This window comes from Carassius gibelio, chromosome B12, assembly GCF_023724105.1.
Source record: "Carassius gibelio isolate Cgi1373 ecotype wild population from Czech Republic chromosome B12, carGib1.2-hapl.c, whole genome shotgun sequence".
Taxonomy (NCBI): Eukaryota; Metazoa; Chordata; class Actinopteri; order Cypriniformes; family Cyprinidae; genus Carassius; species Carassius gibelio.
Genome location: NC_068407.1, coordinates 27249249 through 27273362, shown reverse-complemented (window position 1 = coordinate 27273362; position 24114 = coordinate 27249249). Strand labels below are relative to the sequence as shown.

The window sequence follows — 24114 nt, the reverse complement described above, 5'->3', positions numbered from 1 at the left end:
GACAGTTTGGTTTATTGTTGTCTAATATAAAGAGAAATAACTTATTCCTTATTTTGTTCAAATCAGAGATGTGCAGCTTTATTTTTTTTTCTTCCAAAAGGTCTGATTCATACTTCCATAAAACGTTTTCTTATTTTCATAAAAAAAATTAAAAATGTTACAATAAACCATGTTCAACCAAAAACCATATCTGTTTTCATTCATTTAAGGGTCATTGTAGCTGATGATTATAATAATAATGAAAGTTTAATATCGTATACCGTGAAACCGTGATATTTTTGGAGACAAGTGAAAATCTCATACCGTTACAACCCTAGTTTGTACTTTTAGCATCATTGTTAAAACATTTATGGGGAAGGGTTTGACAAAAGCAGCACATCTGATTGATATCGGTCTGTGAGGATGGTGGAACATTTCATAAATGGTCTGAAAGCTGTTTTTCCTTCTCAATTCCTACATTTTGTAAATTGTTTTCTGTCGGGTGAATTGATGCAATGTTCTTTCCCTAAGTTATTTGTGTCCCCTAAGGGTTGCACAGATGGTGACCAAGAGGGAAAGTTGTCGAAGTTCAAGGGCTACAAGAGCTTTATTTTCAAGCTGTTGGAAAAAGTTTTATCAGATGTGTGTAAATCGAGCGCAGCGTCAGTTCAGTCAGGCCACAGAGGCAAGGCTGTGAACAGCTGATGCGGTCAGCTGTCAAATCGCTCCAATCACCACATCTCTCCTATTAGACATGGGACATATATATACGTGCCACTACTGCTCGTTAAGTATGCTCAACGACTCGCAACCCTCCTTCCCTCCCCATTATATGCATGAGCACATTACTGCGCACCTTCTGGCTGTCGTCTTGTTTGTTTCAGACCACTAAGGCTTCCAAAAATCTTAGCTGGCATGGACCTCATTGCGGAGAGACACCCATCTTCATAACCAGGCTGCAGGATAGACGTACCACTGCCACATCTACATGATTATCACCGTTTGCTTTAAAGACTTTATTAAAAGTCTTAATTATTATATATTTGTAAATTCATGGTTCTGGGGGGTTAATGTTAAAGCTCTTGTATGTTCAAATATTCTGGGAGCAAGAACCCCCATAAGGAACCATAACGCCAAAGATAAATTGTGTTCAATAAGCTCAAGTGAACTTGCCAAAGTGGTTTCTGTCTGAAATGATTATTATGTAATAGTCAAAGTCTCTCTCTCTCTCTCTCTCTCTCTCTCTCCGGCACTAGCCTCCATACCAGCTTTAAAATGAAGTTTTGGAACTAGCTAAAGAGGCATAGAATGAGATGCGGAATAAATAATCCTACTCACAATAGCTATTTTTAAGTACAAAAAAAAAAAAAAATGGACGAATCCCTTTAAATATATCATCTGAGCGATGTCTTGATTTATGTTAACCGTAGTATAAGTGGTATAATTGGCTCTGGAATAATTGACTCCGGGTGTGTATTATTTTTCTATATATATATTTCTATATATATATATATATATTTGTATATCAGTGCTGTGTGTTCCTTATTTACTGAGCAGTGTATTGAAAAAAAGAAAGGGGTATGAATACTTTAGTGAAAAAAGTATTAATACCATCTCTTGAAAAAAAAATGCATTCCATCAATACTGTTATACTCAATATTCAATACTACAAAAGTTATTAGTGGAAGTAGCTCAAGGCTCTAATCTGGGACTGCTTCTTTTTAACTTATATATGCACCCTCTGGGGGATATTATCAGGAAGCACAATGTTTGTTTTCATTTATATGCTGATGATACACACTTGTACCTCCCGCTAAAAGCTGGTGATTCCATTCAACCATTGCTGGAATGTATCTCTGATATAAAAAAAATGGTTATCAAATAACTTTCTCCAACTCAATTAGAACAAAACAGAAATTATTGTTTTTGGTCCCCAAAAAACTATTATTAAGGAGTTGGCAAATCACTTCCCCTCCATTTCCTCATAGGTTAGAAACCTGGGCATTATCATAGACTCAAAATTATATTTGTCCAAACAAATTAATTTTGTCGTAAGGAACATTTTTTTTTTTTTTACCAATCGCCAAACAGTTTTTGTCTTTTCAGGATTTGGAGGAGGTTATTCATGATTTTATTACTTCTCATTTAGATTACTGTAATTCACTGTACTCAGGTCTTCCTCAGTCATCACTTTCATGCCTCCAGTTGTTACAAAATGCAGCTGCAAGGCTACTGACTGGGGCAAAGAAATATGACCATGTCACTCCAATTTTCTTTTCTCTTCACTAGCTTCCGGTCCATTTTAGAGTTCAGTTTAAGATTCTGTTGTGTTTTTAAAGCTCTTAATAGTCAAGATCCATCTTATCTCAAAGATCTTATCATCCCTTTGCCATCTACCAGACTTTTAAGATCTGCTAAAAGGGCTCTTTTATCTGTCCCTCGTTTCCGTTTGAAAACTAAGGGTGACAGAGCCTTTTCAGTCACTGGCCCCCGTCTGTGGAACCAATTGCCTCTAGACTTGCACCTTCCATTACCATTTTTAAACTGAGGTTGAAATTTTTTTTTTTTTTCTCCTTAACATTTTAATTTCACTTCATTGCTGTTTCATTGTATTATATGTCTTGTTTGCTTCTTTTCTGTGATTCCTCTTAATTTTATTTTACATTGTTCAGCAGTTTGGATAGCTTTGCTATGTTTAATGTGCTATATAAACAAAATTTACTTACTGAGCAGTGTTTTCAGGCATAATTGCTTAAGTTTTGTCAACTTCCACTGTTGTATTGTTTCTACATAGTGGCTGATTTGTAATGTGGCTGATGATTTTTTTGCTAGCGAGTCTGTTCTGCCTTTCTAATTCCTCTGTGCCTGGTATGCAATATGTGGAAAAGCAACGGTACAAAGCAATGTTCTCACTAGCTGTTAACATGCATGCACCCCTACTAATGAATCAACACAAACCCATATAGGAACAAGGAAACGAATAAAGAATTGATTTAGGATTTCAATCCAAGATTTACATGTTTATGAGGGAAACCTCTAAGAATAAGAATTTCACTTTAACATCAACTTCTCTCCCTGCTATTTGGGTAATAGAAAACCTATACAAAAACATAGAAGAGGTGCATCAGTATATATGTAAGAGCACTGAATAATTACAACTTTTGTGTAACATGGTACTTATCTTTAAAGAGAGATTCTTGCACAAACACATTTTATATATATTGTCCAAGGTTTAAACTTGCCAATACTCCGTCATTAAATTAAGTTTAACTGATAAGAAATCAGGAACTGTAACTCTGCAAAATGATTGAAAGAGAGAGAGAGAGAGAGAGAGAGAGAGGGAGAGAGAGAGAGAGAGAGAGAGGGAGAGAGAGAGAGGGAGAGAGAGATAAACAAAATGTATCTGTCAAATTAATTGGAATGTTGAAGTGCCAGTTAAGTGTGGTTCATACTACATTGGTGTAGTAGGGGGTCAGAGGGATGTGTGCCTTGGGGGGGGGGGGGGGGTCTCTATTAGTCATACTGGTCCCTCGGTCATGCCCTCCAGAGGGAGGCTGGTGGCATTATCCATGGGCAGAGGTTGATCCTGGGAGGTTGGCATGTTGTGGGCAGCTGCTGCATGCAGACTAGCATATGGCAGGTGGCAGTCTACATCCAGGATGGGTGGGTAGTGCTGCCGATAACAGATGTAGGCAAAGAAGAGGCCGATCAATCCCCCAACAAAAGCATCTGTGAGGAAAAAAATCAAAGTTCACTAAGTAAGACATTGTCTTAGTGAAAGTAGGACTTTGGTCCATCTATCATTCATCAATATAGTTTGTAACTGTCTGTCATTAATATAATATTATGTTTTAATTCTGTTATTGTTGTTAATCCCGTGAATAATTAAATGATCCCACAAAAAGGATAGATTGTATTTTACAGCAAATAAAGCTTTATAGGAAACAAAGGCAGAATTTATCCTAAGCCTCTACTATATCTAATTGTGGCTCTACTGATCTGCATCTTCCAGTGCCAAAATAAGATAATATTTTGGTTCTGACATGGCATTCTTAAACTAATTGGATTCACCTATAATGGTTTCTGCAATTTAATGCTACCCTGAGAGTAAGAATTTAAGCACCACCATTGTGAGGGTTGTTAAAAGAGCTGATACGCACACTGACACACATATGTATAACCAAACCTCAAAGCAATTATTTTACTAAAATGTGATGTCTAAAATAAAATCAAATGACTGAAACATAATTTTGAGGATAGACTAATAAATTAACCCTGGCTGGAACAAACCCACACTCATTAGATCAGCATGCTACAGGGCAAGGTTGTATGAGTCCACAGCTTGTATGTACTTGGACCAGATTGGACCCATCAAGTGTAATGGTCCATGCCACTATTGTTTAGATTAGTTCTGTTCTATTACCCACCAGGTCTCAGGGGACAGGGTCCATATAAAGTCACACTAATAAGTATCTGCTTGCCATTGTATGATATAAGGCGTCCTTCTACAAAGTAACAAAGGAAATAAATTAATATGTATATACAGGTACATCTAAAAAAAAATAGAATATCATGAAAAAGTACTTTAATTTGTTGTAATTTAATAAAACAAAGCAAACTTCCTTATATTCTAGATTCATTGCACACAAACTGAAATATTTCAAGAGTTTTAATTCTGATGGCTATGACTTAACGTTAACTTACAGAAATGTTCAAGATCCCCAAAGCAGGTGCACAATGCAATCAATATGACATGGAGGCAATCAGCCTGTGGCACTGCTGAGGTGTTATTGGAGCCCAGGTTGCTTTGATAGCGGCCGTCAGCTCCTCTGTATTGTTTGTCAGATGTTACTTATTTTCCTCTTTACAATACCCCATAGATTCTCTGTGCCAATCAAACACAGTAATATCATGGTCAGCAAACCACTTGGTGGTTTTGGCACTGTGGACAGGTGCTAAAATCCTGCTGCAAAATGGAATCAGCATCTCCATAAAGCTTGTCAGCAAACGGAAGCATAAAGTGCTCCAAAATCTCCTGGTAGATGGCTGCATTGACTTTGGACTTGATAAAACACAATGGACCAACACCAGCAGATTCCACTACACCCCAAATCATCACTGACTTCAGAAACTTCACATTGGACTTCAAGCAGTTTGGATTCTTTGCTTCTCCAGTCTTCCTCCAGTCTCCAGTCCTTGATTTTCAAATGAAATGCTACATTTTCTTTCATCTGAAATAAGGACTGTGGACCACTGAGCAACAGTCCAGTTATTTTTCTCCTTAACAAAGGGTGTAATGCATCTGAATTTTTTTTCTAGTTCAGGAGTGGCTTGTTTCTAGGAATGTGACAGCTGTTGCCCTTTTCTTGAAGACGTCTGAGCGTGGTGACACTTAATGCTCTGACTCTGGCTTCAGTCAACTCATTGTGAAGCTCTCCCAAGTTCTTGAATCAACTTTCCCTGACAATCTTCCCAAGGCTGTGGTCATCCCTATTGATTGTGTATCTTTCCCTAGCACACTTTTTCCTTCCAGTCAACTTTCTATTAATATATTTTGATTCAGCACTCTGTGAACATCCAGCCCTTTCAGCAATGACCTTCTGCGGATTACCCTCCTTTTGAAGGGTGTTGATGATTGTCTTTTGGACAACTGTCAAGACCGTAGACTTTCCAATAATTGTGGTTGCATGTTCTAAACCAGCCCAAGAGGTACCCTGTATTTATACACAAATTAATCAAACTAATCAAGCTCAAAATGGAATATTATAATTTTTTGAGATACTGAATTTGTAATTGTCCTAAGCTGTAAGTCAACCATCAGAATAAAACAAAAAACAAATATTTCAGAAATATTTCAGCTTGTGTGCAATGAATCTAGAATGTAAGAAAGTTCTGGCCCTCTTCGTTTAGGAGTCACACTTACATATATATGTATATATATATATCACATTAAAATAGTGTGAAAGAGTTTAAAATCCATTTTTCTATGTGAGAATTGGGAAATCTGGAGGCATAAAAAAATAAAACTTGTGTAATGTTGCGTAACCTCTTGTATTAGCACAATATATAGATATATAAGATGCCGTCTACCTGCTGTGTTATAAACTGCAATAGTCGTTCTCACGATAGAAGTGGCATAAAGCTTAAGAACACAATATCCTTATATTGTTTTCCGGCTTGGAAAAATAATAGTACAAGCCATGTTTCAGAGGTGACAAAAAGGCGACGAATGGCATGGATATCAGCGGTAAGGAGGCCAAGATTACCTTCGATAACACTCCACCACACATGATGTGAGGTGGATGGATTATCTCAGCAAAGTAGAAGTGCTCACTAACACAGATTTAGACAGATTTGTGAACAATATTTTGAAAGAAATATGACTTGTGTGTACATAGAAAAAAGTTTTAGATTCAGCTCATGGAAAACGGGGGCAAAAACAAAAGTCTTGCATTTATAATTTTGTTCAGTATGTAAATATTAAGCTTTTATTTTTGTGGCATCACACTTGCAGTATGTTGTCTAAACTTAACTTATGCATTTAGCAGATGCTTATTAGCGATAAAAAAAACAGCGATTTACAGCGCATTCAGGCTATACTGTATTTCTTTTACCAGTATGTGTGTTCGCTGGGAATTAAACCCACAACCTTTTTCGCTGCTAACACAATGCTCTACCACTGAGCCACAGGAAAAACTCTTGTCTGAGTTAGTGTACTAACATTATGTTTGTTGTTTTCCCTAGATTACAAAACTTGAATTTTTAGGTAAACAACTCTTTATGTGTGTGAACATGTTGAGATGGGGCAAAAAATAAATAAAACAAATTGTTAGTAAACTTTCAAGATTGTGGGGACCAAAGGTAAAACTTATCAAATGGTCATTGACAAGCATATATTGACTCACCACTAATCTAAATATTGGGTATACATCACTATGAAAATTATGAACACTGAGCTTAGAGCACTGGTTATTCACTCTACCAACTGACAGTTCTTGCCAGACCTGAGACTCAAACCCATAAAATTTGGTTTACAAGTCTGACTCTCTAACCATTAGGCCTTGTCCAATGACTGCCCCAAAGCCGTTACAATTCTGATGTTCATTTAAGTTTAATTTGTGCTTTAATTAGTAAATATGAAAAGACAATCGGTTCATGTGCTGCTTGAACAATGCAGTAATAGTGATCACAAAAGTGATGTGTCACAACAAATTAAAGAGCCACAAAAGGTATTAGTTTAAATTTCTTAAAAAAATTAAGTAAATAAAAACAATTTGAAAGCTGAAACCTTGTTTCATACAAGAAGAAACCTGGTCTGTCTTGTCTGTCTTTGTGTTCTCAGTTTCCTCTTTGTTCTACGATGTATTTTTCATTGCATAATAACATGATACAGAGTGTGAGAGAAGCATGGCTTGTTGGACATAGCAACAGTAACTAAGGAGGGCAGGTTTTTGCAGAGGGTCAGTTGGCCATGTTGTTATAATGCCATGCCTCCTTTGTAGAATGGAACACTGACAGTACCATAATCAATTCATGTGATGCTTTCATTTATTTATTTCAAGAAAGTGTTTGGCTCTGCTACAAGAGAACTTTCCGTCTCTGACCAACTTCTGCCTGCCTCAAGATTCATCCACTACCAGTGATTACACAACATTTTTTTGTAAACTAGCCGCGACTAGTGGCTAGAATGAACCTGCCCTCCTCAGTGCCTACTGTCAAGGTTTGGATCCTCGCATTCACACTCATATGGCCATCTACGATGATAACATTGGACTAGAAGGTTTCATGCAACGAGCCACTCGTATCTCACAGGCAGTCAGCCCCACAAAATAGTCCACCTGCCCTCCACATCCACTAGCAGTCCCTCAGTACCAGAGCCCATGCAATTTGATTCTATCCAACTCAAATACGCAGAGCATGCTCACCACCTAGCGGTCAGGCTCGGTCTTTACTGTGGCACTCCAGGACATTTCATCAGCTTCTGCCCTGTCTGATCCCCACGTGACAGTGGTGAGTACCCTTCAAAAATGACCAGAAATTGCAACATTGCTACCAGTACAACTACTCACTCAAGAAAATTATGTTTATGTTTCAGCCCTCGTCGACTCTGGCCCAACGACCTCTGAGAATGTGCTGTAGTTATTCCATCACATCTGGAGTAGAGACCTGAACCAGGAAGTTGGTCACCAGATAACACGGTTACCAATTAAACTGTAAAACTGTCGCCATGCTCTCTCATACAGTGAGGGAACTCCACCTGCAATCCAAGTGGAGAGGTTAGGCTACTCATGGACTCAATATGCACTCCACAATGATAACATACCCCTCCTCTGCTATGAAGAGACTCAGAGGCGTTCGGATCCAAATGCAGTATTTATTTAGAGAATGGTCAGACAGGCAGAAATCAGGAATGGCATCGGGTGTGTCAGGGATAACCAGAATCAAAACCAGAAACAAGCGGAGACTGGGGCAGGCAGCAGAGAAATCAGAGTCGAATACACAGTCCAGAGGTCAAACAAGGGAATAACAAACACAGGGGAAATACGCTCTGAAATGTCAGACAGGTTAAACAAGACTTCGCAAAGTAGTGGAGTGAGTGTGCTGCTTATATGTGTGTGTAAATGAGGTGCAGGTGTTGCAAGGAGATTAGCTGATGAATGAGTTGCAGGTGTGGAAAGGTGATAGTGACGCAGTTACTCATGGGAGATGTAGTTTCGGTGTGGTGCAAAGCAACGGCTTCCAGACGCTCAAAACACTCTAGGAGGGCGGTGGAGTGGAGGCGGAACAGGGGGTGGGACGGAGGGCCAGGTCCATGTGGAAGTGCATTGGCCGGAGACCGTGGCAGAGCAGGCGGAACTGGAGCCCTTACTGGGCCTAACATGGATATTGGGAGCCTTTCCTGGATCTGACATGGGACACAAGGGCCCTTCCTGGGCCTGACATGGGAAACAGGGGCCCACCATGGGCTTAAGTTGGGAACAGGGCTTAACTCGGGAACAGGGACCCGCCATGGGCTTAACTCGGGAACAGGGACCCGCCATGGACTTAACTTGGGAACAGGGGTCTACCAAGACAGAGCAGGTGGGTGTGGGTGCCCAACAGAGTGGAGCAGGTGGAGCTGGAGCCCACCAGGGCGGAGCAGAGGACCACTACAGCAGAGAAGATGGGACAGAAGCCCACCAGAGTGGAATAGACGACCACCATAGCTGAGCAGATGAGACAGAAGCCCACCATGGCGGAGCAGAGAACCACCACAGCCAAGATGGGACAGAAGCCCACCAGGGTAGAGCAGAGGACCACCACAGTGGAGTCGATGGCACAGGACAGCAAGTCTGGTCAGGTGGTACTGAAACAGAGAACATAAACAGGTTAATAGCACCTCCGTGGCCGTGATGAGATGGAAGTTCGGCTGAGACGTGACAAGGCTCTGGGGGTTCGGCTGAGACGTGGTGACTTGACTTTGCTTATGAAGATCGTTGGTGACTTGACTTAGATCCTGAAGATCAACTGTGACTTGACTTAGTTCCTGAAGATCAACTGTGACTTGACTTATTTCCAGAAGACCGTTGTTGACTTGACTCATGAAGACCGTTGTTGACTTGACTTGGCTCATGAAGACCGTTGTTGACTTGACTTGGCTCATGAAGACCATTGTTGACTTGACTTGGCTCATGAAGACCGTTGTTGACTTGACTAGGCTCATGCAGACCATTGTTGACTTGACTCAAGAAGATCGTTGGTGACTTGACTTGGTTCCTGAAGATCGTTGGTGACTTGACTTGGTTCCTGAAGATCGTTGGTGACTTGACTTGGCTCATGAAGATCGTTGGTGACTTGACTTGGCTCATGAAGGTCGTTGTTGACGACTTGACGCAAGAAGATCGTTGGTGACTTGACTTGGCTCATGAAGATCGTTGGTGACTTGACTTGGCTCATGAAGACCGTTGGTGACTTGACTTGGCTCATGAAGATTGTTGGTGACTTGACTTTGTTCCTGAAGATCAACTGTGACTTGGCTCATGAAGGTCGTTGGTGACTTGACTTGGCTCATGAAGATCATTGTTGACTTGACTTGGCTCATGAAGATCATTGTTGACTTGACTCAAGAAGTTCGTTGGTGACTTGACTTGGTTCCTGAATATCGTTAGTGACTTGACTTTGTTCCTGAAGATCAACTGTGACTTGGCTCATGAAGGTCGTTGGTGACTTGACTTGGCTCATGAAGGTCGTTGGTGACTTGACCTGACTCTGTACGGTCAGCGGTGACTTGACCTGACTCTGGGAAATCAACAGGGACCTGATCAACGGGGACCTGACTTGACTTTGGAAATTCGACGGGGACCTGACTTGACTCTGGAAGATCAACTGCGGCAGCCATCTTGTGTAGTGGCTCTGGGCTGGCGGCCAAGACAGGATGAGTCTCAGGGCGGCGGCCAATTTGTGCAGTGGCTCTGGGCTGGTGGCCATGACAGGATGAGTCTCGGGGGCGGCGGCCATTTTGTGCAGTGGCGCTAGGCTGGTGGCCATTTTGTGCATCTCGTCATCCACAACACCCACAGTAAATGCGGAGCCACTTATTTGAAGTGCCAGATCAATATAAATTTCAAGTGTCCAATGAGGTTGGTGCAAAGGCATGAGTGAGCCGAGCGGCTCAGATAGGCCATTACGAAAAAATATCATCAGACATATCTCAACTCAACAAAGTCCCTCACATAATCCTCGATGGGCCAAATTCCTTGACGTAGACACATAATTTGGCCTACTGGGTTCATGACTGACCTGGATGTATCCATTAAAGCAGCTGGATCCTGGTTTGGCGAAGTCTTCTGTTATGAAGAGAGTCAGAGGTGTTCGGATCCAAAATGCAGTGTTTATTTAGAGAATGGCGTAAGGGATAACCAGAATTAAAAACCAAAAACAAGCGGAGATCAGGGCAGGCAGCAGAGAAATCAGAGGCAAATACACAGTCCGGAGGTCAAACACGGGAATAACAAACACAGGGGAAAACAGCTCGGAAATGTCAGACAGGCTAAACAAGACTTCTCAAAGTGGTGGAGTGAGTGTGCTGCTTATATGTGTGTGTGATGAGGTGCAGGTGTGGCAAGGAGAGTACCTGATGAATGAGGTGTGGGTGTGGCAAGGTGATAGTGATGCAGTGACTCATGGGAGATGTAGTTTGGGTGTGGTGCAACAGTATGAGAGGTGCTAGTGTCCAAGTGATGATATGGTGACATCTGGTGGTTGATATGGGGGGAATGGTCCTGAGTGGAGTGCCCTCTACTTAAGTTCATGGGCACTCCAGCTAGTGATCATGACATCTGCGTTGTGATGTGTGGTGTGAAATAAACACTGGAGTCAGTCTGCTGGTTCAGTTTTCTTTTATGTTGAGTGCTCAGCATCAGTAGAAAACATGCAGTTAATTATTCATAGTAAAACCTTGCTCCTGCTCACTCTTCTCAGACCTCCCGCAATACATAGAATTTCATATATTTTATAAGATGAAAAAATAATATAAAGAAAATTGTAGTAACTAAAGATTACTTCAAAGAACACATAAATACATATGCAGAAGATGTCTTATATAAAAGTCTTAACTTAACGAATTCAACATTTCCAGCATTTTGAATATACATACAACCAATTCAAGCGTAACACATATATCCACATATATTAATTACCAATGGGAAAACCTAAGGATTTTGAGAGAATAAAAAAAAACAAAAAAATTTTTTATAATAAACACAACATTCACCTCCTTCTGAATTCACCAAAATCCCAAAGACGTCAATACATTTTCACTTACATACTCATCCAGATTTAAAAAAAAATGTATCTCTTTACCTATCTCAGCCTAAAAATGCTACCTGCTAGCAAAGGTTGGGAGAAATTTAAGGGTGATGAGGCCTTAAAAACCTCCCAGAATAAAATTATGCCTTTTACACCATACTAAGTTCCAAATCATGGAGTCGGTTCTATCACATCTATGAATCTTGTCGAATGAATTGATTTACATTCATGGGAATAAAGCTATATCAGAAGAGTTTATCAGAGGATGTGAACTTGAATAAAAAAATAAATCTCTAAAACAAGGTAAGTAATGATTGGGCCTTTCTATCCAATGTGTTTGTAATTAATTTAATGTTTAACAGCCTCTGTGCCATAGATTCAATAAGACGATTTACCTTTTTAACCACTCTACCAGCACGGTGTTACTCTTTCTTGTGTATTTTCTACACCCTGAGTGCCTCTGTCTCACACCTTTTTCGCTTGCTTTGAGAAACAAAACAGTTCTTCTGCACAGAAGACTCCACCTCCTACCGATGAGCAGGTGACGATGCTGACCCCAGACAGCGTGAGGAGATCCTTCAGCAGGATCAATGGACGCAAAGCTCCAGGTCCTCACTTAGTCAGGCTGTTGTTCCCACGTTTAAAAAATACCACCATCATTCCAGTCCCGAAGAAGCCATTTCCATCCTGCTTCAATGACTACCTTCCTGTAGAACTTACTCACATCCTCATGAAGTGCTTTGAACGGCTAGTCATGCACCACATCAAGTCTGCCCCCCCACCCCCCCGGATCCCTTCCAGTTTGCATATCTGGTCCAGCTGGTCAACTGAGGATGCCCACTGCCGTCCACTCAACACTCACACATTTAGACACAATCGACTCATACGTCAGAATGCTGTTCATAGACTTCAGTTCAGCATTCAACCAGACTTTCAGCATTTAGCATTGACTTTTTGACTGGAAAACCTCAGACAGTACAGGTCAGTAGCAACACTGGAACACTGGGGCCCCCCATGGATGTGTGCTGAACACCCTCCTCTTCACTCTGCTGACCCATGACTGCACACCGTCACACAACTCCAACCTCTTCATCAAGTTTGTGGATGACACGACTGTGGTGGGTCTCAACAAGGATGAGACAAACTACAGGAGCGAGGTGAGCTGCCTGGCCGAGTGGTGCAGTGACAACAATCTCTCTCTGAACGTGGAGAAGATGAAGGAGATTGTTGTAGACTTCAGGAGAGTGCACACTCAGCATGTTCCTCTGACCATCAATGGCGTGACTGTGGAGAGAGTGAGCAGCACCAAATTCCTGGGTGTGCACATCAAAGAGGACCTCTCCTGGACCAACAACACCGCAAGCACTAGCCAAGAAATCACAACAGCGTCTCTACTTCCTCCACAAACTGAGGATAGCCAGAGCCCCACGCCCCATCATGTACACCTTCTACAGAGACACCATTATGAGCATTTTGGCAGTGTGGGCAAGTGCCAAATGCTGCTGGAAAATGAAATCAGAATCTTCAAAAAGCTCCAAAATTAATATATATATATATATATATATATATATATATATATATATATATATATATATATATATATATATATATATATATATATTCAGTAAGAAAGGTAGACAAAGGAATTAAAATAGCCCTGTAGATGTAACAAATGCTGTTTTTTAAAACATTTTCAACTACCAGTAGCCACTTTTCAAGTCTAGAGTTCCAAAAACTGTTGCTTCATGGAGAGATCTTGAATTTGAGGCCTATGATAAGCATCCAGATGTTGTCTTGGTGTTAAGGCCTCGATAATCTACACTGGGATTCTGGAACCTCCATCCTTCTTCTAGATCTAACTAGAGAGACGTATTGCCTTTGAGTGTCAACAAAACAAGCCAATTAATGTTGGCATGCGAGTTTTGCATCGCGTACCCCTCCCAGCAGTGCGGGTATATAAGAAGAGTATGTATAGTAGAATATTCAGGTTTCGCTTCAGAGCCAAACCTTTTGCTACCAAGCAGTGTCGTCAGTGTCATTGTCAGTGCTGCTGTTTGATCTCGCCGTGCAGCAGCCTCCCATTCTGCGATCATGCTGCAACTCCTCCTGGGCACTTCAACACTTTGAGTCACATTGCGTCTTTTTAAAGATGTCTTTTCACTCGTTTCTGAATTTGGTCGCTACTTGGCTCCATCTGACAGTCACGATCGCTGCATCGCATGCCTGGGCCGCGAGCATGTGGAGGCGACGTTCGTGGATGACATTTTCTCATTGTGGGAATATGACCATTGCAATGTTGCAATTATGGCTGCTATTCATCAAATGAGGAAGAGTCCCCTCCCCATGCCCAGTGCTAGTTCTTCCACCCAGATAAGGACTACTTCGCATCATTGGCAGTGTGATTTGAAGGTTACAGTGAGGGCTTCCCTGCCGAGCAAGTCTCCACGGGCTCCTCTCTTCTACAGTACATCATGCCCTCTGGATGCAGATGATGAAGCCTTGGACGGGGCGGGGCCTAGCACTTCATCTCCAGCAGATGACCTGATCACTGCATCGGGGGATGACTTAGGCCAGATGATTGGTTCCTGGGGGTTCCGATCGCCGACAGTCACCTCCGGTTCCATTCTTTCCGAAGGTGCATGAGGAGGTTCCTAGGCTCTGGAGGCTATCTATTTAAATTTAAATTTAATTTTTATTTGAATTTAATTTTTTACCTTTTTCTGCCCGAAACAGATCTAGTGCCTCCTCCGTCCCCACTACCCTTAATGGTGGGGCGGCTAAGGGGTATGTGGGGATCCCCCCATTTGAGAACAAAATGCTGCCACCTGGTGGGGTAATCCACGCCTCCCGGATCTGTAAGTTCTTGTCCGCCATCATGGCCAAGGCTTATGGAGCTACTGGACAGGCCACCACTGCCCTGCACGCCATGGCCCTCGTGCAGGTCTTCCAGGCCAAGGCACTAAAGGGGTGATGCAGGAGTGATGCAGAAGTTGTGAAATTCATGGCTTGGTCTCTGGGTCAGATGATGTCCACTCTGGTGGTCCAGGAACGCCACCTTTGTTTTACCCTGGCTGATAGGAGGGAGTCAAACAAGCACCTCTTCTGACCATTGCATACATAGACCACCAGGGTGGTCTATGCTAGTGTTGCATGTCGCAACTCACCCGCCATCTCCTCCTTTAATGTCAGAAGCAACTGAGGTCGCTACATGCAATTCACGTCCCAAGTGAACTCAATCGTGCAGCCGAAAAGTTCTCACGTCAGCCCGCCATTCTAGGAGAATGGCGACTCCACCCCGAGACAGTCCAGCTGATCTGGAGACGCTTCAGAGACGCTCAGGTAGACTGTTTTACCTCTCTGGACATATCCCACTGCCAGCTGTTTTATTCCCTGGCCTCTGTGCCTATGCAAGCATGCATTTCCCCCAGTGAACATTCTCGCACAGATGCTGTGCAAGGTCAGGGAGGATTAGGAGCTGGTCCTCTTAGTAGTGCCATAATGGCCCAGTGGGACTTGGTTACCCAGAACTGATGCTCCTCATGACAGCCCCTCCTTGGCATATTCCTCTTACAAAGGATCTCCTTTTACAGAGAGGCACCTGTGCCCAGACCTGTGGAATCTCAATGTGTTGTGTCTGGACGGGACGTGGAGGTTCTACGTAGTTTACCCCCAGCAGTAGAAAACACCATCACTTCAGCTATAGTGCCCACTACAAGGCACGTCAATGCGCTGAAGTGGAACCTGTTCTTTGATTAATGTTCTTCCTGCCTGGAAGACCCCCGTAGATGCCCAATCATGGTTGTGCTCTCCTTTAAGATGGGCTGGAGTGAAGACTGTCACCCTATTGCCGCACATCACAATGCAGAAGACGGCAAGTCCATTGGGAAGCACGACCTGGTCATTAGGTTCCTTAGGGGGGCAAGGAGGCTGAATCCTCCGTGTCCTCCTCTGGTACTATCTTGGGATCTCCCCTTGGTACTGACGGCCTTGAAGCAGGAGCCCTTTGAGCCTCTGCAGTCAGTAGAGCTTAACCTTCTGGAGTCTAAGGGTATTTTTGGGGGCTGGAGAAGTTTTGTAATGCCCTGACATTTGTGCTTTTTTCAGTTTCTTATACACATCTAAATGGCTAAAGTCTAATCTGACTGTAATCAGCACAAACTTGGCTATAATAATATGTGAGCAGCATGTATGTACATGATTGTGTTTTAGTGAAAAAACTAAAAAAGTTAAATCACTTGAATAAGGCAATAAAACACATACAGAACATTGGTTTCCGGGACTTTTGAAAACTGGAGCTTGTAGCCTAGAATTTTTCTTTCTAAATTTTGTGAAAATCATCTTGTTTACTCACTCACAGAAAACAATATATTCTCCATTATTATTATTAATGTTGAAAAGAGCTGAGAATATTTTTTCCAGTTTTTTAGGGGGATACATTTAAAGAACAGCATTGTTTGTTACGTTTCTTACAGTTACATTTATATTATTTACATCAAGCTTTTGAATTGTATAGTATTGTATATTTCTATAGATATCTCTCTCATTGTGTCAGGGTTTGGTAAGGGAGGAACTCAGGTGCAGACAGGGATTCTCAAACAAAGGGTTTATTACAAAAAGGGGAAAACAAAACCCACGAGGGGGAAAACACGGAGCAAGGTAAAGACTAAATAACTAAAACAGGACTGGACTGACAAGATAAACAAGGACTCTAAATACTAACTATAAACACTCACGGTAATACAAGGACTTCAGCGGGTACAGCACAATTTCACACACAATCACAATTGTAGGACACAGTTGAGGTACAATCACAATGACACTTCTTAGGGAACAAATCTCAATGAACCGACGCAAGACAGAGCACACTAGGAAAGCTAAATAGGGGGAACAATCAAGACACGACAGGTGGCACAGATGGGACAATCAAGACACGACTAGGTTAACAAGGGGGGCGGGGCAAGGGAACGAGACAACACAAGCACATGGCCCAAAGGCAAGGCCATGTGCTTGTACACAAAACACGGGTCTGTCATGATCCTGCCTCAAGACTAGGAAAAATCAAGGACACGAGGGCAGAATCATGACAGAACCCCTCCCTTAAGGAGCGGCTTCCAGACGCTCCTCAAGGGAACATCAAACACGGGACATGACTGACATGACAGACTGGGACACAGACACAAACCAACAAGACATGACTAATAATAACAAAGGCAAACATGAAAACACAATGGCAGGGTTAGGGTGACATAACAAAAAAAACAAACAGGGAAGGGGAGGGGGCGGGACCACAAAGTTCATGGGGGACAGACCAGGGCGGGGGGGTGGGGTAGGAATCTTAGGAGGACAGGACGAAGGCTGACGACGGGGGGTACGGGCAGGTCTGGGTGGTGAGGGGCGGGGAGGGGTCTCAGGACAACTGACAGGGGACATGACAGGAGCAGACAAGGGACGCGGGGCAACACTTACGGGACGCGGGGCAAGACTTACGGGACGCGGGGAGACGACAGCTGGACACGGGGGGACAACATCTACTGGACACGGGGGGACAACATCTACTGGACACGGGGGGACAACATCAACAGGACACGGGGCCACATCAACAGGACACGGGGAGACAACGGCTGGACATTTGGGACTTCTGGGGACAGGGTCAGGGGACAAGACAGGACTGACGGGGATTTCTAAAATTTGGACAAGACGGGACAAATAATCAGAAAATGCTTTAGCAGCTAGGACAATAGGCATCTCCTTATGAGATGAAACCGACTGTACAAGAGTCTTTGCTGCAGAGTCGGCCGCGGCTCTCTCCTCCGCTCTCACGACTGCCGACTTGCATACAGCTTTCTTTCCCGGCTCGGGCACGCCAGCGCTCACCGCTGCTGGCTCGGCCACGCTCACTGCTGCTGGCTCGGGCACGCTCACTGCTGCTGGCTCGGGCACGCCCACCGCTGCTGGCTCGGGCACGCTCACCGCTGCTGGCTCGGGCACGCTCACCGCTGCTGGCTCGGGCACGCCAGCTCTCTCCGCTGCTGGCACGGGCACGCCAGCGCTCACCGCTGCTGGCACGGGCACGCCAGCTCGCTCCGCTGCTGGCACGGGCACGCCAGCGCTCACCGCTGCTGGCACGGGCACGCTCACCGCTGCTGACTCGGGAGGAGACAGGGTCACAGGACCGGCAGGCCCCCTCTTCCTCCTCTTCCTCCTTGGGCGCGGTGCAGAGGCCACAGCTGGGTCAGAGGCGGGTTGGGGGAGTTTGGTCTCGGGCAGGGCAGTCTCGGACGCCGAAGACTCAGAAGTTGACTCCCATGAAAACCGTCTCCCTCGCTTGTTGGGGAGACTTAAGGTAGTGGGAGGTGCCTCAGGATCTTGGGAGGGACCTAACTGATCCCCCAGGGTTGCCACGGCCAGGACACGACCCTCCGGGATCGCCGGCAGCTGGGTAGGTGGGGGGGACCTCTGTGGCTCCTCCTGGGAGATGCTCTCCCACAGCCGGGCATAATTCCGAAGGATCCACTCCCCCTCGGGCGAGTATGGGAGGGTGACCCCCTTCCTGTCGGTGGGGGACGACATCCAACACTGTCGACGGAACTCCAACAATTGTTGGAGCTCGGGGGACCTCCTGCCTGCTGAGTTCCTTTTTGGTCGGTTCATTCTGTCAGGGTTTGGTAAGGGAGGAACTCAGGTGCAGACAGGGATTCTCAAACAAAGGGTTTATTACAAAAAGGGGAAAACAAAACCCACGAGGGGGAAAACACGGAGCAAGGTAAAGACTAAATAACTAAAACAGGACTGGACTGACAAGATAAACAAGGACTCTAAATACTAACTATAAACACTCACGGTAATACAAGGACTTCAGCGGGTACAGCACAATTTCACACACAATCACAATTGTAGGACACAGTTGAGGTACAATCACAATGACACTTCTTAGGGAACAAATCTCAATGAACCGACGCAAGACAGAGCACACTAGGAAAGCTAAATAGGGGGAACAATCAAGACACGACAGGTGGCACAGATGGGACAATCAAGACACGACTAGGTTAACAAGGGGGGCGGGGCAAGGGAACGAGACAACACAAGCACATGGCCCAAAGGCAAGGCCATGTGCTTGTACACAAAACACGGGTCTGTCATGATCCTGCCTCAAGACTAGGAAAAATCAAGGACACGAGGGCAGAATCATGACACATTGAGTATAAACGGAGTTACAGTTCATTTTAATGACGTGTTTGTAAATGAAGATCAGCGCAGACAAAGGCTGCAGACAGCACACCTTGTTTGTTATCTTTATTTCATAAGTGCACAAAGATCTGTTGTTATTATGTCTGTATACAAAAAAGTATACCCTTTACAGATTTGATTGATGTATTGCTCTTATCTGTACGATCAAAACTGAAAGTGTAATTTAAGTTTTTGTCGGGGTTATCAGGAAAAAATGACTCATAACTAGTGGTGGGCCGTTATCGGCATTAACGTGCTGCATTTATGTGAGACTCTTATCGGGCGATAAAAAAAAATATCGCCGTTAATCTATTCTCAAAGTTGGGTTGGGAGCTGGGTCTATACTAAGCAAGCTATGATGACTTTCACCTTGATATTTTATTGCGTGAGGCCAGCCTAAAAAGATGCTCAGCACAGTTGACGGGCCACTGCTGCTCATCGTCACAAAAGCTTATCTTTTTCAGGTGTTTTTAAGCCTTACCGCTTGTCGATTTAAACATTAAAGCATCCAAACACAAGACGTGGAAAAGCTGAACAGAGTCTCTGGATACTCGCGCACTGTGTTCGGTGCGCACGAGAGAGAGAGTCGCGTATCACGGACAGCTACACTGAACCGAGCTCTCTTCTCCGAAGTTCTCCTCGAAGTCCCTCCTGCACCTGAACGAACAATTACAAATCGCAGTTTGAACAAACAAAAAGAAGTGAAAGAGCCCAATTAAGTCCTCGCGGTGTTCTGGTGTTCAGGGCTCACGCAGAGAAAGGCGTCTCAAAACACTTACATTTACATTTACATTTAATCATTTAGCAGACGCTTTTATCCAAAGCGACTTACAAATGAGAACAATAGAAGCAGTCAGGTCAACAAGAGAACAACAACAGAATACAAGTGCCATGACAAGTCTCAGTTAGTCTAGTATAGAACGCATAGCCAGGTATATATAATTTTTTTTTTTTTTTTTTTTTTTTTATTAAATGAAAAAAGAGACAAGAAAAGGAAAAGTACTGGTGTTAGTAGGTTAAGTGCAGGCGAAAAAGATGAGTTTTTAGATGTTTCTTGAAAATGAGTAAAGACTCAGCTGTACGAATTGAGATTGGGAGGTCATTCCACCAGCTGGGCACAGTCCAGGAAAAGGTCCGTGAGAGTGATTTTGAATTTCTTTGGGATGGCACCACAAGGCGTTGTTCACTTGCAGAACGCAAACTTCTTGAGGGCACATAGGATTTAACCAGTGAGTTTAGGTAAGTTGGTGCCGTGCCAGTGGTCGTCTTGTAGGCAAGCATCAGTACCTTGAATTTGATGCGAGCAGCTACTGGTAGCCAGTGTAACCTGATGAGGAGAGGAGTAACATGAGCTTTTTTTGGCTCATTGAAGACAACCCTTGCTGCTGCATTCTGGATCATTTGCAGGGGCTTGACAGTACATGCAGGAAGGCCCGCCAAGAGAGCATTACAATAGTCCAGTCTAGAGAGAACAAGAGCTTGGACAAAAAGTTGGGTTGCTTGCTCTGACAGGAAGGGTCTAATCTTTCTAATGTTGTATAAGGCAAACCTGCAGGACCGGGTCGTTGTAGCAATGTGGTCAGTAAAGCTTAATTGATGATCCATCACAACTCCTAGGTTTCTGGCTGTCCTCGAAGGAGTTATGGTTGACGAGCCTAGCTGTATAGAGAAGTTGTGATGAATCAATTGGTTAGCTGGAATCACCAGTAGTTCAGTCTTTGTAAGGTTAAGCTGAAGGTGATGGTCATTCATCCAGCTAGAAATGTCACTCAGACAGGCTGAAATGCGAGCAGCTACCGTCGGGTCATCAGGCTGGAATGAGAAGTAGAGTTGGGTGTCATCAGCATAGCAGTGATAAGAAAAGCCATGCTTCTGAATGACAGATCCTAAAGATGTCATGTAGATGGAGAAGAGAAGTGGTCCAAGTACTGAGCCTTGAGGAACCCCAGTAGCAAGGTGGTGTGACTTTGAAACATCACCCCTCCAAGACACACTGAATGATCTGTCAGAGAGGTAGGACTTAACCCACAGGAGAGCAGTTCCAGAGATTCCCATCTTTCTGAGGGTGGACAGGAGAATCTTGTGATTAACAGTGTCAAAAGCAGCAGACAGGTCCAGTAAGATGAGTACCGAGGATTTTGAAGCTGCTCTTGCTAGTCGCAGGGCTTCAGTAACCGAGAGCAGAGCAGTCTCAGTTGAGTGGCCACTTTTGAAGCCAGATTGGTTGCTGTCCAGGAGGTTGTTCTGTCCAAGGAACATAGAAAGCTGGTTGAACACAGCCCGCTCAAGTGTCTTTGCAATGAATGGAAGCAGGGATACCGGTCTGTAGTTTTCAAGAAGCGCTGGATTTAGAGATGGTTTCTTGAGCAGTGGGCTAACCCGAGCCTGCTTGAATGCTAAGGGAAATGTTCCAGATTGAAGAGAAGAGTTGATAATGTGAGTAAGTGAAGGTATGACTGAAGAAGAGATCGCTTGAAGGAGGTGAGTGGGGATAGGATCAAGTGGACAAGTAGTAGGATGATTGGACATGAGAATTTTGGAGACGTCCATCTCTGAGAGTGGGGAGAAGGAGGATAAAGAGTGTGCATCGGTCATTGTGAAGTTTTCCTCAGTCTGCGGTGTGGAGAATTGGTCACTGATGGATCTTGTCTTATTTGTGAAGAAAGCTGCAAAGTCGTCCGCTGTAAGAGTCGATGGAGGAGGTGGAGGCGGCGGATTAAGAAGAGAAGAGAAAGTCTTGAAGAGTGTCCGAGCATCACAGCAGCTGTTAATTTTGTTGTGGTAGTAGGATGTTTTAGCCGTGAAGACATTTGCAGAGAAGGAAGAGAGGAGAGATTGATACACACTGAGGTCCATAGAGTTTTTTGATTTCTGCCATTTCCTCTCTGCAGCCCTGAGTTTAGAGCGATGTTCTCGGAGAACTTCGGACAGCCAGGGGGCAGATGGGGCAGTGCGTGCTGGTCTAGACAACAGTGGGCAAAAGTTGTCCAAGCAAGATGTTAAAGTGGAGCAAAGAGTGTCCGTAGCACTGTTAATGTCCAGAGCAGAAAACTGAGAGAATGGTGGAAGAGAGGATGAAACCACAGCAGATAGGTGAGATGGAGAGAGTGAGCGTAGGTTCCGTCGAAAGGTGACCTGCGTTGGAGTGTGTGCCACTTCAGGAGTAAGTGCTAGGTTAGCAGTAATGAGGAAGTGATCAGATGTGTGCAGTGGAGTAACTGAAGTGGTGTCCACAGAGCAACAGCGCGTGTAGATGAGGTCAAGTTGGTTGCCCGATTTGTGAGTTGCTGTAGTGGACACTAGCTTGAGATCAAATGAGGTGAGCAGAGTTTTGAAGTCAGCAGCCTGGGGTTTATCTAAGTGGATGTTGAAGTCACCAAGCAGTACCAGAGGAGCACCATCTTCAGGAAAGTTTGATAGCAGCACATCCAACTCCTCCAAGAAGTTTCCCAGTGGACCTGGAGGACGATAAATGACCACAAAGTGAATTTTAACAGGGTGGGTTACAGTAATGGCATGTGATTCAAATGAACCAGTACCTGTAGATGATGGCAGAAGTTCAAATTTCCATTCTTTGGATATAAGGAGACCCGTACCTCCACCCCTCCCAGTGGTGCGAGGAGTGTGGGAACAAGTGAAATTAGTAGAGAGTGCTGCAGGGGTGGCAGTATCTTCAGGTTTGATCCAAGTCTCTGTCAGTGCCATGAGGTTGAGACCGGAATGGGTAGCAATAGAGGAAATGAAGTCTGCTTTGTTAACTGCAGACTGGCAGTTCCAGAGACCAACTGGAATAGAGAGCATAGTAGTAGAGATCAGAGGGACATGGCGTAGGTTTGTCAGACAGGCCTTCCTGCGACGTACATAGCGTGCTCTCCGAGTGTTAGTAGTGATAGTAGAGATCTGAAAGCACATAGTGACTACAAGTGTAAGATATTTGAGAGGCTATACAAAAAGTAAATAAAGAGAAAAGCAATACTCAAGTGCCCCGTCGGTGTCCTTGCTCGGTGGAGTCGCGCAGGTAGAGTCGATTGTCTTTACACTCGTCGGTCTTCACACGAGGAGGGATCACACGAGGGTTGCCGCGACCGCTGCCGCGGTGAAACCTAGTGCTTTGTATTAGCCTGATTACCTGTGATTGAAGTCAACACTGACAAGTGCTTTCCAAACAGCTAATTAAGTACTTTCACTGGCTTTGGCCACGCCTCGCTATTTAGCAGATCGAAACCAGGCAGTCCCGCGATAGGCAAATGCAAAACCAAGCGCCACTTTCAGCACGTATTAACCAGGGTAAGACACACAATTTAAACCCTAAAACTTTCCTAGCAATGATGACACACACTAGTCTGATGAGAAAACAAGACAAAACACTCACAAGCTGCTGTCCTTCTATGTTGCTCGACTGTTTCTTCTGACAAGTGCTTTCCAAACAGCTAATTAAGTACTTTCACTGGCTTTGGCCACGCCTCGCTATTTAGCAGATCGAAACCAGGCAGTCCCGCGATAGGCAAATGCAAAACCAAGCGCCACTTTCAGCACGTATTAACCAGGGTAAGACACACAATTTAAACCCTAAAACTTTCCTAGCAATGATGACACACATTAGTCTGATGAGAAAACAAGACAAAACACTCACAAGCTGCTGTCCTTCTATGTTGCTCGACTGTTTCTTCTGACAAGTGCTTTCCAAACAGCTAATTAAGTACTTTCACTGGCTTTGGCCACGCCTCGCTATTTAGCAGATCGAAACCAGGCAGTCCCGCGATAGGCAAATGCAAAACCAAGCGCCACTTTCAGCACGTATTAACCAGGGTAAGACACACAATTTAAACCCTAAAACTTTCCTAGCAATGATGACACACACTAGTCTGATGAGAAAACAAGACAAAACACTCACAAGCTGCTGTCCTTCTATGTTGCTCGACTGTTTCTTCACTTGAACATCGAATTCGCTTATTTTTGCTCTTGTGCCAACAAATACATACAAAATATGTCAAAATATCCACCTAGGAAATGATGCGCGAATAACTGTCAGTTATTTCTTACGTGAAATTAAACAGTTGAGATAAAAATGGGATGTGTATTGTATTGGATGTGTTCATCGTCTCTTAAAGTGACTGCGCC

The 24114-nt window shown here is 43.9% G+C and overlaps 1 protein-coding gene across 1 annotated transcript in view; it reads right to left on the bottom strand.

Moving 5' to 3' along the window:
- Positions 1-3496: 3496 nt before the first annotated feature.
- LOC127969340 (phospholipid phosphatase 4-like) overlaps positions 3497-24114 on the bottom strand; it is a 74602-nt gene continuing 53984 nt past the window's right edge. Inside the window, exon 3 of the mRNA XM_052571215.1 lies at positions 3497-3708. Within this exon, the coding sequence (XP_052427175.1) occupies positions 3497-3708 (212 nt within the window). The remainder of the gene's footprint in view (positions 3709-24114) is intronic.